This window comes from Ochotona princeps, chromosome 3 (genome assembly GCF_030435755.1).
Source record: "Ochotona princeps isolate mOchPri1 chromosome 3, mOchPri1.hap1, whole genome shotgun sequence".
NCBI lineage: Eukaryota > Metazoa > Chordata > Mammalia > Lagomorpha > Ochotonidae > Ochotona > Ochotona princeps.
The window spans coordinates 87096353-87115819 of NC_080834.1; the positions used below are offsets into that span (position 1 = coordinate 87096353).

At 43.1% G+C, this 19467-nt stretch overlaps 2 protein-coding genes across 5 annotated transcripts in view; both read right to left on the reverse strand.

Moving 5' to 3' along the window:
- Window positions 1-276: 276 nt before the first annotated feature.
- On the reverse strand, window positions 277-1814 carry WDR5B (WD repeat domain 5B). The gene has a single exon (XM_004578270.3). It carries the CDS (start codon window positions 1471-1473, stop codon window positions 418-420), a length of 1056 nt encoding a protein of 351 aa, XP_004578327.2. The 5' UTR covers window positions 1474-1814; the 3' UTR covers window positions 277-417.
- A 9101-nt stretch (window positions 1815-10915) lies between these two features.
- The window catches only part of KPNA1 (karyopherin subunit alpha 1), a 57999-nt gene continuing 49447 nt past the window's right edge, over window positions 10916-19467 (reverse strand). For all 4 annotated transcript variants that reach the window (XM_058661970.1, XM_058661972.1, XM_058661973.1 and 1 more), the window contains 3 exons: window positions 17418-17545; window positions 13655-13833; window positions 10916-13223 (listed from right to left, as the gene is read on the reverse strand). In XM_058661970.1, the coding sequence (XP_058517953.1) occupies window positions 13036-13223; window positions 13655-13833; window positions 17418-17545 (495 nt within the window). In that variant the 3' untranslated portion in view covers window positions 10916-13035. The remainder of the gene's footprint in view (window positions 13224-13654; window positions 13834-17417; window positions 17546-19467) is intronic.

The window sequence follows — 19467 nt, forward strand, 5'->3', positions numbered from 1 at the left end:
AAGAAACCGTATACACAAGAGAGACGAATAATGACATTCAGAAGTCAGAAGCTCTCTGTTAGACTGGCTTTTCCAGCTCTTTTAAAATCAGGAAGCAGAGGACAGCAAGAGTGCTAGGGGTAAAGTAGGAAGCTGGAAACCCCACGCAGGTTTTCAACTGGATGGCAGGAGCCGATTACTGGATGAACTGTGTTAGCTACAGCTGTGACCAACTCAGGGAGTCTGATGTGGGACCCAAGCATCTCAACTATGAAACTAAACACCTGCTCCTTCATGTCATTTTCAAAGTTTAGGTTATATGTTTCAAAATCTTACAATCAAAACCTTTAAAAGATGTGTAAAACCATACCGCAGGGAACGGAAACTACCTTTTTAAATGTTTGTTAACCTGGTTCTTAACACCTGACTGCAGTGAGGTTAGTAGTTACTCATCCACAGCTTAATTGTTCTGTCATTTCCTAATGCTGCGGATGCAATCATGTTTTCTGTAGGATGACAAGCTACTGAGATCACGACGTCTGTGTGGCCTTGCAATGTCTGGACAATCTCTTTAGTTTGCAGGTTCCAGATGTAAACCAGGTGATCCTCAGAACCAGACACAATCCACTTTCCAGCAGTAACTGAGAAATTCGCGAATATACAATATTTCTCATTTTTATGACCCTTGTATGTCTTCAGGCATCTGCCCCTGCTATAATCCCACAGTTTCAAAGTATTGTCCAAAGTTGCCGTGAGAATATATTTGCCATTTGGAGAGAATTTTACAAAAGACACGGGAGGGTTAACATCGTCCACAAGCATTTTTAAACACTGACCCGATGCTGCATCCCAGATCCTACAGAGACCATCATAGCTCCCTGACACAATCAGCGACCCACTGCAATTGAAGTGGACAGCAGACACGGGGTCAGAATGGGCAGACAAAGTCTTAAGGCACCTCCCTGTTTCCACCTCCCATATTTTCACACTCTCATCAAAAGAACCTGAAACGATGAGGTTGGATGCTGGGTTGAAATTACAGCAGAAGACGTAATTGGTATGGCCCCTTAACGTTTGCAAACATGTCCCAGATCTCACATCCCACATCTTTAGAGTTTTGTCGTCTGAAGCAGAAACAAGCCGACTGGAGTCTGACGACCAAGCAACATCTGATATCTCCAGCCTGTGGCCGGACAGGGTCTGTTCGTGTTTTCCATCATAGGCGCCCCAAATCATAATGCGCGCATCAGCAGAGGCACTGGCCAGCCACTGTCCGTTAGGGCTGAACTGCACGGCGGAAACCGCCTGGGCGTGTCCGGCCAGAGTGAGCCGGAGCGCGTAGCCCGGGCTGCCCGGCCTGCCCGGCGTTTCCCCCGGCTGCGGGGCTGGCGAGACGTCCGACTCCACTTTGGCGTCTCCTGACCCACCTGCAGCCATAGCCGAGAGACCGGCGGGCCAGTGTGCTCTCCGTCCAGGGAGACGGAAATAACACATGGATTCTAAAACGGCCTGTAGTGGCAACTTCTGGATCGCCTTAACTATGACATAAACTATGACGTCAGCCACGGAATCCGCAGTGTGGCTCGGGTTTCTCCGTCGGGTTCATCTCGGTAAGGAGTAGGGCTGGGTTTTTCGTTAACGTTCTCTAGGGTGGACGTCCACACCCGAGCGGGACGCGGGCACCGTCCCGTTCCCTCCCGGATCACAGCGATCCTGACCAGCCCGCCCAGGCACTAAACGCCCTCTGAGCCGCCGCTGTAAACAGATGATCCCAGAAGTTAAAAGGAAACCTACACAGGCCCGGGAACTGCGAGGCCGCGGCTGCAGGTCACGCTCCGCGGCTGCATCCACCTCCAGCCCTGAGGACAGCCGGCCGCGCGTGCGCAGAGGCAGGCCGGGCGGCCACTTCCGTGCCCGAGAAACCTACGGCGGACACCTGCTTGCGCCTGCGCAAAGGCGCCTAGGCACCTCATCTTTTTCGCCAGGACTCTGCAAGCACGGAACGGGTCTTGTTCTGGGAAAGCAGTAGGTCTGTTTATGCAAGGGATTGAGTCTTGGCCACCGACATAAACCCACACTTGGCGGTGAGCCGTGTACAAGTGGCGCATCGCGTCCCGCCGCCACACCGAGGCGGCTCTGGCTGTGCCCATCCTGCAGGCGGTGCGCAGGAGTGGCAGAATTTACACGACCCGACTTCAAAAGGTCTTGGTGAGTGTTGCAGGAAACACGTTAGAAGTTTTTCAGACATAATGGCATTATACGAAAAAATAAAATAAAACACCAGCAAAAAGTAGGCGGAAGCTTAGTTCACAGCCTAGGAAAGAGAACAAGGTGGCAAATGGCCGTGCCCTTGCATCCACAATGGAGACCTGGACGCTTGGCTCCGACCACCTGGGCACACAGATCCGTCCCTTCCTCCTCCTACTCAACCCTGCCTCTTAACTCTCCTTTCCTCCTCTTACTAGCTTTGTGAGTGGCATATTGCTGAGAAGTTGAGGAACTCAATTCAGTCTATGCTGAAAATATTTGCATTTTCACTCATTAAGGCCTTTTTAAACACCTTGAGGAACAAAGTCTTTGCGTTGAAGAATCCAGTGCTTTTTCCTAGTAAAGCAGCAAAGACAAATAAATAAATAAAGTTAATACTGGACTTCAGGATTGCTGTTAGGGGAGGGGATGCTATAATATTTAAGATCATATGTCTGGAGGAGAGAGTATACAACGAAAAATTTTGATAGGAATATCCAGGTTTTCACAAAATTCAAACCCATTCCTTGTTTATTCCCTCCCTCCACAAACAGCATCAGGAATTAATGTAAAGAATTCAAGGCTAGGGCCAGGCGTGATAGTGTAGTGGTTAAAGTCCTCGCCTTGAAAGCCCCGGGATCCCATATGGACACCGGTTCTAATCCTGGCAGCTCCACTTCCCATCCAGCTCCCTGCCTGTGGCCTGGGAAAGCAGTCGAGGACGGCCCAATGCCTTGGGCCCCTGCACCCGTGTGGGAGACCCGGAAGAGCTCCTGGCTCCAGATTGGCTCAGTTCCAGCCACTGCAGCCGTTGCAGCCACTTGGGGAGTGAACCATCAGATGGAAGATCTTCCTCTCTGTCTCTCCTCCTCTGTGTATATCTGCCTTTCCAATAAAAATAAATGAATCTTTTTTAAAAAATTCAAGGCTATAAAAGTGAGTAGTTAAGGCTTGCTCACAACATAGTCCTAACGAGCTAAGACCTGAATTGTCAGTTTATTTCCTTGGAAGGAGGCAGGGCATCAATGGTAGGAGGGCCCGCTGGTGTGCTGCAGTAGGCTAAGCTCCCTCCTGCATCCTCCTTCACTTCCAATCCACCTCCCTGCTTACAACCTGGGAGGGCAGGAGAGCATGGCACATGTCCTTGGGACCCTGTACCCACATGAGAGACCTGAGAAGCTTTTGGCTCCTGGTTTCAAATCAGCTCAGCTCCAGCCATTGGAACCACTTGAGGAGTGAACCAGCAGATAGAAGATTAAAAAAAAAGAAAAAAAAAAGGAAATAATGTCTTAAAAAAAAAAAGTTTTACTGGAAAGGCAGATTTACAAAGAGAAGGAGATAGAAAGATCTTCCATCTTCGGGTTCGATCCCCAAATAGCCAAAACAGCTGGAGCTGAGCTGCTTGGAAGCCAGAAACCAGGAGCTTATTCAGGGTCTCCCTCGTGGGTATAAGGGTCCCACGGATTTGGACCATACTCTATTGCTTTTCCAGGCCATAAGCAGGGAGCTGGTTGGGAAGTAGAGTAGCTGGGATATGAACTTTCACCCATATGGGATCCCAGCGCATGCAAGGAGAGGATTTAGTGACTGGGGCAATCACACCAGCCCTCTCCTCTGTAAATCTGCCATTCCAATAAAAACAAATCCGTGAAACAAATAACTGTAGGAGCAAGGAATACTAACAAAACAGATAATTCCAAAGAGAAACCATCACTAGATTTTCATTTGGAGTTTTCCACGAAAATTTCTTAAACAATCCTTTCTATTTTTGAAAGATTTACTGAGAGGGTTGGGTGGGCAGAATGGGGGGATGTGGATCTTTTACCCACTGGTTGGTTCATTGCCCAAATGGCTGCAATGGCCAGGCCTGAGCTGAGCTGAAGCCATCAGCCAGGATGCTCTTGCAGATCTCCCATATGGATGTAGGGTCCTAAGGACTTCAGCCATCTTCTGCTGATTCCTAGGCCACAAGCAGAGAGCTGGATAAGAAATGGAAATGAACTGTCATCCACGTGCGAGGTGAGGAACTAGCCTCTAGAGCCACCATACCAACCCCACACAACCCCTCCACCTTTTTTTTAACGAGTTTGCATGTTCTTTTATATTTTTTAAAAAAAATTTTTAATTCATTTTTATTGGAAGGTCGGATATACGGAGAGGAGAAGAAACAGAGGAAGATCTTCCATCCGATGTTTCACTCCCCAAGTGAGCCGCAACGGCCGGTGCTGCGCTGATCCGAAGCCGGGAAACAGGAACCTCTTCCAGGTCTCCCACATGGGTGCAGGGTCCCAAAGCTTTGGGCCATCCTCAACTGCTTTCCCAGGCCACAGGCAGGGAGCTGGATGGGAAGTGGAGCTGCCAGGATTAGAACCGGCGCCCACATGGGATCCGGGGCGTTCAAGGAGAAGACTTTAGCCGCTAGGCCACGCTGCCGGGCCCAGTTTGCATGTTTTTTAAGATTGATTTACTTTTGTTGCAAAGTCAGGCATACAGAGGAGGAGAGAGGGAGGATCTTCCTTCCTTCTGATGATTCACTCCCCAAGTGGTCACAACAGCCGGAGCTGAGCCAATCCAAAGCCAGGAGCCAGGAACTTCTTCCCGGTCTCCCACGCAGGTGGCAGGGTCCCAAGACTTTGGGCCGTCCTTGACTGCTTTTCCAGGCCACAAGCAGGGAGCTGGATGGGAAGCAGGGCTGCCGGGATTAGAATCAGCGCCCACATGGGATCCCAGCTCATGCAAGGCAAGGACTTTAAGCACTAGGTCACCATGCTGGGCCCACAATTCTCATTTTAATTGTATTTCTTTCTGCCCTTCATCTTCACTGGATAGATGATTTGGAAGCTTTCCTCCTGGGAGAAAGTAGTGAGGATTTTCTTATAGTTCCTATGGAAATCTCATGGTCCCTCTCTGTAGTTGGTTATTCCTGTTGTACTTCAGTCAAGTCTGTGAATATTAATACAAATGTTTCCATAGGCTCATGTTTGGTGCATAAATGAGAGCCTGGGCTCAAGTCCCAACTCCCAAACTCTGCTAACATACATACATGCAGGCAGGCAGCATCATGGCTCAAGTTCTGAGGTTCCTTAACTATGTGGGTCTGGAGACCCAAACTGAGCTCTTGTTTTACCCTAGCTCAGCCTCACCTGTTGCAGGCACTTAAAGAATGAACCAGCAGATGATCTCTTTGCTTTTCAAATAAAAATTTAAGGGAAAAGGGTCTGGCACAATGACTCAGTGGTAACCCTCACCTTGAATGCACTAGTCTGTGTCCTGAATGTTCCACTTCCCATCCAGCTCCCTCTTGTGGCTTGGGAAAGCAGTAGGGGATGGCCCAAAGCCTAGGGATCCTGCTTCCATGTGGGAGACTCTGGAAGTGGCTCCTGGCTTCAGATCAGCTCAGCTCCAGCTTTTGTGGCCATCTGGGGAGTGAACTAGATATTGAAGATCTTTCTCTCTGTATCCCCTTCTCTCTGTAAATCTGCCTTTCCAACAAAAATAAAAATCTTTAAAGAAAAAGTTATGTATAAAAATAAATACTGCCACAAGTAGTTTTTAAGATTTATTTATTTTTATTGGAAAGTCAGATATACAGAGAGGAGGAGAGACAGAGAGGAAGATCTTCCGTCCGATGATTTACTCCCCAAGTGGCCGCAACAGCTGCAGCTGAGCTATTCTGAAGCCAGGAGCCAGGAGCTTCTTCCAGGTCTCCCTCACAGGTGCAGGATTCCTAGGTTTGGGGCCATCCTCAACTGCTTTCCCAGGCCACAAGCAGAGAGCTGGATGGGAAGCAGAGCTGCCGGGATTAGAACCGACGACCATATGGGATCCCGGTGCATTCAGGCGAGGACTTTAACCACTACACTATCATGCCGGGCCCACAAGTAGTTTAATTAAAAAATTTTAATAAGACATACTAATAGTCTGGAAGTGATTCCGATATTAAGGAATGTCTTGACTAACTTCATAAACTCTTGACAACCAAATCTACTCCTCAGAACCAAGTATAACAGAACTACGTCCATATCCAATTAGGACCCCTAACAATTGTACAAAACTCATTTAGGTTTACTATAGGGAGACCACATAAAGTTACCCAAACTGAAACGTTTTTAAAGTTAAAGGGAGTAGGATGGCACGATGGAGTAGCAGTTAAAGTCCTCACCTTGAGTGCGCCAGGATCCCATATGGTTGTCAGTTCATATCCCGGCTGCTCCACTTCCCATCCAGCTCCCTGCCTGTGGCCTGGGAGAACAGTCAAAGATGGCACAAAGCCTTGGGACCCTGCACCCACGTGGGAGACCCCGAAGAGGCTAAGGGCTCCAGGCTTCAGATGGGCTCAGCTCCATCCATTGCGGCCACTTAAGGAGTAAATCATCAGACAGAAGATCTTTCCTCTCTCCTCCTCTCTGTATGTCTGACTTTGCAATAAAAATAAATCACTTTAAAAATTAATAAAATAAAAACAAATGGCAACTGATGAGTTTAAAAAAATTAAAGGGAGCACTAAAATAATGAACTGATGTTAAGTGATACATAAATACAAACTAGAATGTTTCCAGCAAGCCAAGGGCTAACAGGGACCTGCAACATTTGCCTCATCACCATAATCCTGGAAAATTTATCCAAGTATATCAACGGGATCCCCTGCCTTCTGAGATCAGAAGATCCAATATGCATTGTATGCTTAGACAAAGTTCAACTCTTACTATGGCAGCTTATGCTCACTCCAGCCCAGCCTCACAGGCCCTGTTCTGTTCTCTCTCCACCATTTGGGGGCCTTTGGGGTTTCTAGTCTCTCCTTCCTAATCACTTTCTTACTGCTGTGTCCAAGTGCCAGTGATCCTTAATGTGGAGCCCACTGCATTCCATCAGTTTCCTTAGGTTAAAAGGACATGGAACAGAAAATTTAAAAAGGAATTTTATCTTTTGCAAAATCAGTCCTGATCACAGCAATAACTATATTTTGGTTTTAAATAGTAACATTTTTCAAAATGCAAATAAGAGGCAAAAAAGCCATCCATGCCAGCAGTAAGCTTGAAACCCAGCAATTATTATTATCTTTACTAAGATGAAACAGCTGTCATCTGCAGGAACTAAACCCGTGTTCTGCTACAAGACTTTGCTTTTAGAAAAAGTCCCAGATCAGTGGAATCTCTCAAAAAGAAAAAAAAAAAAAAATGAAGGCAAGCAGTCATGGAATGACAAAATTAACGTTTTTCTGTTTCTATCCATCTGTCAAATCTGAGGAACAGATAGACAATGTTCTTGTATAATCTATACAATATGCAAATCCCTGTTTAATAGCCTATGACAATCACCAGCTTCCACAGAGGTTGGTTATAATTCACAAATCTTTTGTCAACATCAATCTTCCAGAACACTGATAATGTGTTTTTAGTATATATATAAATAGACCAGGACAATTTTTTGTTTGCTTTTAATTAACAAACTCCTTCTACTATAATGCTTGCTTTTATAAACTTTAAGTTACATTATTTCTCCTGAAATGGTACATACAGATTTTGAGACACCTTTTTAATGTAATTGTGGTTCAAAGCAGCAGCAAAAAGGAATTCCTCTGAATTTTCTTCAGTAATTATGAACAGGTTACTGATATCACATTGATGCAAATTCATCCTCATTCATTTAGCACTTCCTGGATGTCTACTGTGTAGAAGGCACTCACCCATGCCGTGACAGAACAATTGCCAGTAGAATCACTAGCCATTCTAAATTAAAGTGTTTATAACTCTTTGAGAAAGGATATGGAGTGGACCAAATGACCTGAGGTAAGCAGAAATAACAACCAACACAAGAAAAGTTTCTAGGAATTTTTGACACTCCTTGGAACCGTACTCCTTCAGGAAGTAGGCTGTGTTAAAGTTAACATCCCGGCCCTGCTTTCTAAAGCACAGGTATTCATTAAAAAGCTTTGTTGCCAACACCATCTACATTTGCATTTGAATGGAAACTTGTTTCCATAAGTTTTGCCATTATGTGGGCATATTCAATCAATAACCCACACATCAGTATTCTGAACCTATATTGCATTTACCATTTATTTAGAATTTTAGCACTACAAGGGGTAAAAAGTTTGAGTTGCAAGGATTATGTAACTTAAAGGCAACCGAGATGCCATCCAGTCATTGTAAGGATGCTAGGGAAGAATGCAGGCCAACCCGGGTCTGCTCACTCTCTTTTCTGGGAGTTCTCACATGCAGACCTACCTACCGTGGGACCAGTACTTCCTTGGAGAAGCAGCATATGTGAAGGCTCTTTCTCCACCCTTGGGCAGCCAGTATCTGTGGGCAAAGTAATTTCTTCTAACTCTTGATTTCTGACATACATAATGCAGTGATAATTATCTACGTATGAGAGCATTAAAAGGAAAGCTCTTAGCTAAGCACCAAGAATGCAGCAGATGCCCAAATGGCAACAAACTGAAGAATCCAACCTCCAAGAAAACCTGCTGGTCTGGCCATCCTCAGTTGAAAGCAGAATACCACATCATCTAATCTTAATTCTTCCTTCTTACCCTAAGGTGCATTTTATGTCTCAGAACAATTTGGTACTTTCAATCAATATATTAAGATTTGTTTATCATGTATCTTTTCCACAACCTGTTCTTTTCTGCCAATAAAGCATATGGGATACTCTGTATTACAGCCACCCTGACTGCACTACACATATGAACTTGCTCCTATTAAAATTCAAATGGACAAAAGTTCAGATTTGTGACTTCCATATAGAAACAAACCTCTCTTCTAATGAGCGAGTTTTAGAATGCGGGAGGCAGCATACAGTATGTCAGTTAAGGCAAATGTTGCTCTCTTGTATTATCTTCATTACCCATCACAATTTCCAAATATACACAAAAGCTCACCCTCTAAAATAGGTATGACTTGGCTGTTGATACTAAAATTTTCACAAAATTTATCCACAGGAAAGAAAAGAAACCCTTGGGCCCAGGTGCCATGACTCAATGGCTAAATCCTCACTAGGCAAGTGCAAGGATCTCACATGGGTGCAGGTTCGTGTTCCAGCTGCTCCACTCCCTTCCACCTCCCTGCATATGGCCTGGGAAAGCAGCAGAGGATGGGCCAAGGCTTTCAGACGCTACACCTGTGTGGGAGACCCAGAAGAAGATCCTGGCTCGCGGCTTTGGATTGGCTCAGCTCTAGCCGTTGTGGCAATTTGGGGCATGAACTAGCAGATGGAGGATCTTTCTGTCTAAATGTGATCTGCCTTTCCAAGAAAATAAATCTTAAGAGAAAAAAAAAACAAACCCTTGACCTAAGGAAACATTCTCATGATGCTACCCCAAGTCAGGGGATTAAACAGCTGAAATTTTTATTAGCACTAGAGAAGTAATTTCAAAGTTGCCTACAGATAGCCATGTACAATGCAGGGTTTGGTTGACAAAATTTGGTTCATAAAACACATTTTTTCTAGAACCAATAGTAACCTGGAATAATTCAGATTTACTATGGGACAAATGTTAATGGTTTTTCTCTGTGCCAATAATGCTGAAAAGAACCCAGAGCCCAAACAACTTCTTCCCTCAGGTATATGGAAAAAACAAACCTGGGGCAACAGAGTTTTCAGGCAGAAGTAAAAAGTCTCAATTAGTGACAAGAAAGCAAAAAGTGTTTCAGGGGCTGGTGCAATGGCTCAACTGGATAGCCCTCCACCTTTCAGCACTGGCATCCCACGTGGGTGTCAGTTTGTGTCCTGGCTGCTCCACCTCTCCTTGTGGCCTGGGAAAGCAGTGGAATATGGCCTAAAGCTTTGGGTCCTGCACCCGCATGGTAGACTTAGAAGAGGCTCCTCTTTCTATGTCTCTCCTTTCTGTGAATCTGCCTTTCCAGCAAATAAATCTTAAAAAAAAAAAAAAAAAGTGTTTCACAGAGAGTTTCACCTTTCTTCACGTTGGTGGTCTCCACCTTTCCTGGTACTCGCCAGCCCAATAACATCAACCTCGCCGGGCCTTTAGGTTCAGATGCCTTTTCATCTCCTATCAAAGCTCACAGTATGCTGAATCTGACTAGAAAATCTGTAGGAAGTGGAAAAAAAAAAGCCAATGTCCTCTAATCAGTACATCAACCCACCAGAATATTCTTGCAGTGGAATTAACATAGTTTGGTAATATGCACCACCTTAATTATAAGGCATTCAGTAAACTGAAATTACATTAACAGAATCTTCCAGGAAGAGTTATAAACAGGATTTACTGTTATCCCTTAAAATGCCATTTCTATTACCAAAAGGCTGCTTTATCGGTACATCTGAATTACACTGGGACTTACCATTTAGTCAATTCCAATTTTTATACTCCTTTTATTATTTATATATATGTATTTCATTCCTACCTTGTGATTCACGAACTACTTCGAGAACAAAAGATAAATTCTTCAGTTATAGACAAACTAGATCATGTCAGTTAAATGGATTGCTTTAATTCACTCACTGAATTTCACTTCATTCACCTGAAACTGCTACCAAAAATTCCCACCAAATACTAACTACTCTTAATGTAGGGAGATAACTTTGTGTTCTTATTTTTCCACTTAAATGGGCTTATATAAAAATGAAATGGAACCATTCAATAAAAGGTACATAATTTAAAACATCCTACAGAAATGACGTTACCAGTAATTTACAATTAAAAATAAAATTCAACCACAAAACGTCAAAGCTAAAAACAAGATTTTTACTATGAATCAGTGCTTCTAACCCTTCTGAAAGAAGTTATATTTTAATGTGATGTAAAGGCAACATTGAAAGTTCTTTAAATTAACCACCTAATTTACCCCTAAAATTACAAAGAATCAAAAGTCTTTTACAGGTCAGGTGCAGTAAACTAAAATGTTCTCTCAGCACAAAGCAGCACTAGAAAAGTAACAGTTATAGATGGGAATTGACTAGTTTTGCAGTGGCTGATCCATCAATGACAGACAGACATCAGACGGTATCCATCCCAGAGCACAGACACAACTACAGACTAGATGCGAAGACTGTGTCACACTCTTGGCTGATAAATGTCCTTTGTCTTTGAATCTTTCAATTTGGAGGGAAGTGGGGTTTCTGGAAGTTTAAGTCAGGTCACGTAAGCTGGCTGCTTAGATAACATCATGATGAGGTATGAGAACTCTGCATATCCTTTACATTCAGCAGGATTTACCAGAGATGTGTAATAGCTTGTCAGGGGGCAACTTCCAGATAGTTCTTACACTTTGGGGTTATAATGAATTCTAGAGGACAAGTCTAAAGAGGTTTAACAGGGTATGCTCTGAAACAGAAGTGAGCAATTTTCCTTCAGGATTCATTTTGAATAGCAAATCATTAACAACAAAGAATCTTCTCTGATAGTGTATCCCAGCGTTTAGTCAAGACGGCCAACTAGCACCGAGAAGTCATTTGCAGTTCTCTTGGCAATTTAAGCTTATTTCTCCATTCCAGTCCAAGGACAGTGTGGATCAGTGAGCACAGCACTGGAAGCGCCACTTGTAGGTACAGAGTGCAGCTGTCATTAAACAAGTCAGAGGTGGACACTGTTTCCACTGGGGAGGGGAGGAAGTACTAGCTGGAGATGAAATAAATGATCAGGGAACACTGAAGTCATCAGAAAAAGATCACTGCCCTTATTTGGGTTAAGCAAGTCATGTTGAGAAGACAGTTATTTCTTATGAGAAGGATGCTACATTAAAGGTATGCTATGTGCAGCATGAATGCATTAAAATCAAGCTGCACTTTACTAAGAAAGAAAATCCGTAAGTTACCTTTGTATGTAATCTGCCGGTTACAGAGGGGAAAGCACCTAGGGCGAGCTCCAATTCAATGAGGACCTTGATCAGGACCACAAAGCCTGACACATTTGTTTAGTGCACAACCTCTAGTCATACTGGTTGAGTCTGGAAAAACTAGAGGGGTATTTTTTTGTTTCTCTTACCTTTTTTTTTTTTTAACTAAATTACAGGATATGGTTTTTTGATCACTAAGATTCTAAATCACTGAATTGAGCCACTTCCAAATCCCAAAACACAATAAGACCAAAGAGAAGCTAAAACCATACAAATTAGTATGTGCTCCTCTTCATTCTGCTTTAAGGGAATCTGCAAACCTGCATCACACTTCAGAGTCAAAGTGTTAATTCTTCAGCATTCCTGACAATTAAGCACATTCACTGAAGGCTGAAGGTGAGGGAGTGGATGGTTTAACCTTAGTATCTGAAGATTGGCTCCAATAGAAGAAAGAAAACCATCCAATCTCAGTAAGGATTAATGCAAATTTGGCTAGAAAAAGCCACCAGGTAATCCAAGGGTTCAATGTGGAAGAATTCATGAGAAGTACTCTGAAGTTTACACATCATGTCTAAACATCTCCCTTGTCACAAGTAGTTGTGTGAAATTCAAGATAAACATTTAGTTTCATCTCTTAATGTCAGTATTTTTCCCCCACTTTAAAGGGAATGAGGAGTCCTCTTTTTTCCCCTACAAAAAAAAAGGGAACCACCACACACTAATGTGTGTATCCCCATGATTCTAATAGTGCAGATCTCCGAAGCCTAGGAATTTTTCCATAAGACAGTGGGCCGTTCTGGTTACCCTTTTATTAGAAGGGCATTCCACCACAGAGAGCCAGAGGTTTTCCAGATGTGTGTAAGAGAGCAGGTGCGCAAGGCAAGCAAATGAGCGCAACAGTATTATGGAAAACATTTGAGAAGTTAGCTCCATGAGGACTGTGGGCTCCACAAGAGGACTTGACTGGGTAGCCTGGTGTGACACAGGAACACAAAAGCAGAGTATTGCTTCAAAGCTGGAAGCCTTCCATAGGAGCCTCACACTGCTGGAAGATGTACTGCTGCTGGCTAAGGTCAACCTGGGGTGCAATGCTGCTGTCCTCATCTTCGGTCCCAAAGTAGTGCTCAATAAGATCAAAGGCCTTCTGGTAGATCTCCTGGTTTTCATGACTCTGTAAGAATTCAATTTTATCCAGACCTAAAAAGAGGAAAATATTGGAAATTTCAGATAAACTATATTTTACTGTATCTTTCCTTCTTTGATATAAGCAGGGGTAGGGAACATCTGGCTTGCAGATCACGTAAGACAAAAAAAAATAATTTGGTCTGGTCCTACAAGTAATATAAATATCCAAATGGCCCTTGACAGAAAAATGATCCCCTGCCATCCAGGTAGATTCTCTACATACACAGAGTGATAGCACAAAAATAACTGGTGGAATTACATCTGAAAGCTATATTATAAACCGTCTTCCTAAAAACACACAGACAAACATCTAGTCCGTAAAACCAGCAATTTCAGAAAAGCAGTTTCACATCACCCAGGGCCTAGCAGCACTTTTATTGCTGTTATTGGACTATTTATGACCCAAGGATTTCTCAGTCATAAATTTTATCAAAGCATCTTACCATAAGCCTCTTCAATTAAAGCACAGTAAGGGTTAATGCCAGCGCCATTCCTTTTGGCTTCTTGTTCGCCAAGCCTCAGGATGTTTTCCAAGCCATTTAGGGCAACCTGGACAATCTTAGAGTCCATGACTGTGAGAAGATCACACAGTGGTTTGATGCAACCCAGTTCTACCAGGTACCTAAAATTAATACAAACAACAATTAACTCCAACAAAATCTAAAGCTTCATAAAACTATTATAATAGTTGAGGAACCTCAATCGGATTCCTCAAATTCACTGCAGAGAAAATAAGCAACCACCCGAGCACAAGGCCACAACTCACTGCAAGTAAATTCATCACAGCCAGCCAACGGCCAGCCTTTTCATTCCCTCCACAATTTCTGGACTCCAAAAACAGAAATAGTTTTTCTACTTTGAATAAAGGCAATTGATTACTACTTCTTCTTCTTCTTCTTTTTCTAAGATTTACTTTTATTGCAAAGTCAGATACAGAGAAAAGGAGAGACAGATCTAGACTTTCTGTCTGATGATTCACTCCCCAAATGACCACAATGGCCAGAGCTGCACCGATCTAAAGCCAGGAGCCAGGTACGTCTTCCAAGTCTCCCATATGGGTGCAGGATTCCAAGGCTTTGGGCCATCCTTGACTGCTTCCCCAGGCCACAAGCAGGGAGCTGGATGGGAAGTGGGGCTGCCGGGATTAGAATCAGCAGCCACATAGGATCCCAGAGCGTGCAAGGCGAGGACTTTAGCCGCTAGGCCACTGTGCCATGCCCAAAATAGGATAACTTCTTAGGAAGATAGACTAGCAGTTTCTTCTTCTTTTTTTTTTTAACATTTTATTTTTATTGAAAAGTCATATATACAGGGAAGAGCAACAGAGAGGAAGATCTTCCATACACTGATTCACTCCCCAAGCAGCCACAATGGCAGGAGCTAAGCTGATCTGAAGTCAGGAGCCAGGAGGCTCTTCCGGGTCTCACACATGAGTGCAGGGTCCCAAGGCTTTGGGCTGTCCTCGACTGCTCTCCCAGGCCACAAGCAGGGAGCTGGATGGGATAATGGGGCTACTGGGATTAGAACCAGCACCCATATGGGATCCCAGTGCGTGCAAGGCAGGGAGTTTAGGCACTAGGCCACTGCGCCAGGGCCAGACTAGCAGCTTCTTAAAATGTCTTTTATCAGGGAAAGCATCAGTTTATTTTCTGTGATTTGGATCATAATATTTTTACAAAAAAAATTTTCACAAAAACTTCTAAAGATATTTCAATGAACTGATCATTAATATTACTGTAAATATGGTGAATTTTACAGAGGGCTAGAGAGTGGGCATGTGGCACAGCAGGTTAAGTCACAGCTTCACATACTGGATGAAATCTCAGTTGCAACTGCCCTGCTTCCAGTTCAGCTTCTTGCTAATAATGCACCCTGAGAAATGATTAATGATTGGTTCAAATATCTGGACTCCTGTCACCATAGAAGAGGCCCAGATTGAGTTCTGGCCTCCTAGCTTCAGCCTGGTCCAGTCCTTGCTGTTGTAAGCATTTGGGGAAGCAGAGGATGGAAGGACTCTCTTGTTTGCTCTCTCAACGTGGGCTGGGGGGCACACAGCAGGTTCAACAACTGCTTACAACTTCATCTTATCGGAGCCCCTTCACAGGTTCCTTGCTGCTCCACTTGTGATCCAGCTCCCTACTAATGTGCCTAGGGAAGTAGTGGAAGATGAACAAAGTGCCTGCATACCCAGCACCTGCAGGGAGAACTGGGCTGGAGTCCCAGGCTCCTGACTTTGAACCAGCCCTGACCCAGGCCCAGTCATTACAGTCTTTTGGGAAGTGAACCAACAAACTGAAGATCTCAAATAAAGAAATTCTTAGAAAAGGCATAAAAGGCCTTCAAAAACAAAAGAGATGTTTTTAAAAAGGGGGAGGGGAAAAACAGTAGTAATTCTACTCACCTTCAACAGAGCAAACAATTATAAAAATTTGAACATAAAGTTTATTCAAATAACCAGATTACTCTATATTATTATTTGGTGATGACACTCAAAATAATTAGTGTCTCAGAAGAGAATATTTCAGATTCTGATAGACATGGAAGATCAATGTTTCTAATCTTAAATGCTTCAAATCTTACTTCCTCCCATTTCCCTTTTTCTAAAAATAGTTTAAAAAGCAGTGTAAAAGAGACAACTGTCTTCCATCTGCGGGAACACTCCCTAAATGGTAACAAGTAAGTCTGGAACAGGCCAGGAGCAGAGCTAAAGGTTCCAATCTGGTCTCCCACATGGATGGCAGGGACCCAAGTACTTGGGCCATCTTGCCGTGCCTTCCTGGTATGTTGTGGGCTAAGGAGTTGATCAGCACTCAAGCTGAGCACTACAGGAAATGGGCTTGCAGCTAAAAGCACCTGGTCTAATGGGACTCACTGGCATCCTATTGTTTGGTAAAAGCTCTTGGGGGAAAGAGTATATAAGGAGTAATAAAGAGAGGCTTGAGAGAGACTTGCGCGATCACTGGTCTCCTGTCGGTGCCTCATCCCCAGACCCTTGCCGTGTCCACGTTACTGGCTCTGCTGGCTGGAGCACTGGCACATTAGCAGGAAGCTGGATTAGACCCAACTAGGCATCCAATAAGGCATGCTGGTGTCACAAGGGGGCAGCTTAATCCATTATACCATAATCCAGCCGTGAAGTCTTCCTTGAAAAGCCATTATGATAATCGCAGCCAATTTGTCCCTTATCTTACAAACCCTTTGTTAAGGGGGTTATTTTCAATATACTGCTACAGGAGACACACTCTGCGATATACAAAAACCTGATCTAGAAGCAGACTGCCTACAAAGCAATGTTCTTATTTGAGGCACATAACCCTCATCTACACCTAACCAAGTCTTGCACTGTCAAGACTCAAACACAGTACTAAAAATCCTAGCATTTAATGACAGGCTAAATTTATTCCACAAAGCACTACCAGTAGTAGCTGTGTTTATCTGATACTACTGCATGAAGACGGTTTTTTGAGTTAGCACTCCTTTGAAACTTTCCTCTCCCATCTACATTCTCAATAAAGTTAAGGCAGGCTGAGTTTAGCTTCCCCTGTTCTTCTCATTCTTTTCTCTTTTTTCTTACTTGTAGTTTTATTTTTTCCGATCTTGATGCAGAAATTAGCATTTCACATATGATGCTTCTTTGAGGAAAAGGATCATTCTTGCCCACGTTTATGTATTCTCTAAACATTTTTAAGATACAAGCTTCTACCAAGTGAACACATCTCTCCCTTTACTGAATAACCACAGTACTTTTAAGTGGCTCTTCTGAATTTGACAAATCATGATAAAGCACACTTCTATCTCAAGTCTGGTCTAATTCTATCGTAAAAATGCCTAATCTAGAAACAAGAGTTACTTGTTAAAGTTGGATTCTAAGTTCTACAAGTAACCTTCTAGACTAGCTAATCTTTTTCTGATCAACTGAAAGCTGACTGCAGCCGACCTGTACATATTTCTACTGCCAACTCTTAACTATGCCTTACTTCTCACATTCCAGATTTTCAGCAGTAAGAAATGGGAAAAGTGTGCAGAATTAAATGCACATGTGAGGATAATTATGACAAAACAAACTTCCAAGGGCTGAAATGAAGTACTCATCATTGATACGATCATCTACTACCTATTTCTCAAATATAGGTTACCCTCCACTCAAGGCAACAAGGGAGGCAGCAAACCTTCAAAGTTACAAGGTCCTACCTGGTTAGTACTTACTTGATCTGTTCAGCTGATCCTCCAGACGTTGCATTTGTGATGGCCCAAGCTGCTTCTTTTCTAGTCCGAAACTCAGCAGTTTGTAATATACTAATAAGGGCTGGGAAAATGTTGGCATCTATCACAGTCTAAAATTTAAAATACAAAATGGGAAAAAAACCGGAAAGGTGCATTATAAGATTTATTAAAATGTTTATGATATCAATTATAACTTTAAGCCACCTTCACTAATGACATTTTTTTTGCTATGTATTCATATATTCACTCTACATTTAATCAGTTACCAAGACTTATCTTTTAATTCAAAATGCCCTGGTCCATCATCTCCTTTGTAACAGCACTGCTATCATCCAATTCCAAGCTACAACCTCCCAGTTAAGATTACCACAACAGCCTTGTAGTTACTTTACTCAAGCCCTTACACATACTAATGCTAAACAAGTCTTCCCCAAATCATTTTGTTCATGTTTCTCCTTGATCAAGAATCTAAATGCAATAACACCACTTTGCTTAAGAGTTGAAGTCATCTCATATCCACACTGTAATATAAACCACCATTGCCATCAATCTCGGAATCCAGTCCAGCAGCCCAGGAATAACCAACCATGTTTTACAAGAACTCTCATGAGGAAGGAGGAAGGCCAGCAAAGTTTAGTGAAAGGACATAAAATTCTTGTCCTATGAATGATTCACTGGAGGTGCCTGTAGGGAAATCACATTGATTTCTCTAAACCTCAGCCTCATCAGTTTATCTTTTAACTGTTAAATGCTAAATGTATATTTTTATAGGGCAATGTGAGAATGGTCTGGTAAATGTATTAAAGTAAATGAGGATATCAGGTCAAACAATCGCTATTATTCCTTTGAAGTCCAAGCCCCCTAAATCTTTGCTGCATTCTTTCCGACCCATCATTCCAGGCCAGCTTGGAACCCTATGCTCTGATCTGATCTTTCATATAACTTACTCTACTACTGACAGAGAAAGAAGTAAAAAAACACCTGATTATTTCAGAGAAGAACGGGTATCTAATGGTTCATTAAAATTTAAAGCAACAGGGCCCGGCGCAGTGGCCTAGCAGCTAAAGTCCTTGCCTTAAAAGCCCCGGGATCCCATATGGTCACCGGTTCTAATCCCGGCAGCTCCACTTCCCATCCAGCTCCCTGCTTGTGGCCTGGGAAAGCAGTTGAGGACAGCCTAATGCATTGGGACCCTGCACCCACGTGGGAGACCCGGAAGAGGTTCCAGGTTCCCGGCTTCGGATCGGCGCGCACCGGCCCGTTGCGGCTCACTTGGGGAGTGAATCATCAGATGGAAGATCTTCCTCTCTGTCTCTCCTCCTCTCTGTATATCTGGCTGTAATAAAATGAATAAATCTTTAAAAAAAAAACCTTACAATCACAATTAAGTTTGAAAAACCCAGTTCTCTGCTATCATCCCAATTCTTAAAAAAAAAAAAAAAAAAAATTTAAAGCAACAGATCCATTAGGAAGCAAATACTGTACTTGACAAGAGTAAACCTATGTTTTGTTTGAAAGTCTAACAAAACACTTTGAAACTACAAGACACTACCTGGATTTTGGTAAAGCATTCAATAGTAAAAGCAAAGGGAAAAAACAAGGCACACATGTAAACTTTAAAACACATAGCATTTACAAGGTAGAAGAAAAGAATAAAACATTATGGAGACAGGTAGTTAATCTAGTAGATAAGCCTTTGGTTAGGATGCCCATAAATCTGACTAGAGTGCCTGGGTTCAGATGCTAGCTCCACTCTCCATTTGAGTTCCCTGCAGAAGGGCACTGTGGAGGCAATCAGCAACAGCACAGGAGCTGAGTCCCTGCCGACCAATGAGGGATGTCTGGGTGAGTTCCACTTCCCAGTTTCATCCTGGATCAGCCCCAGCCACTGGGGAAACCAGAGTGGACCAGTGGCTTTGGAACTCAGTCTTGCTATCTTTATGTCTCTCAAAACAAAATAGCAGAAAATGAAAATAAAACAATATTGGCAGTGGCCTTCAAGGAAATAATGAAAACTGATTTTGTTAAAGGC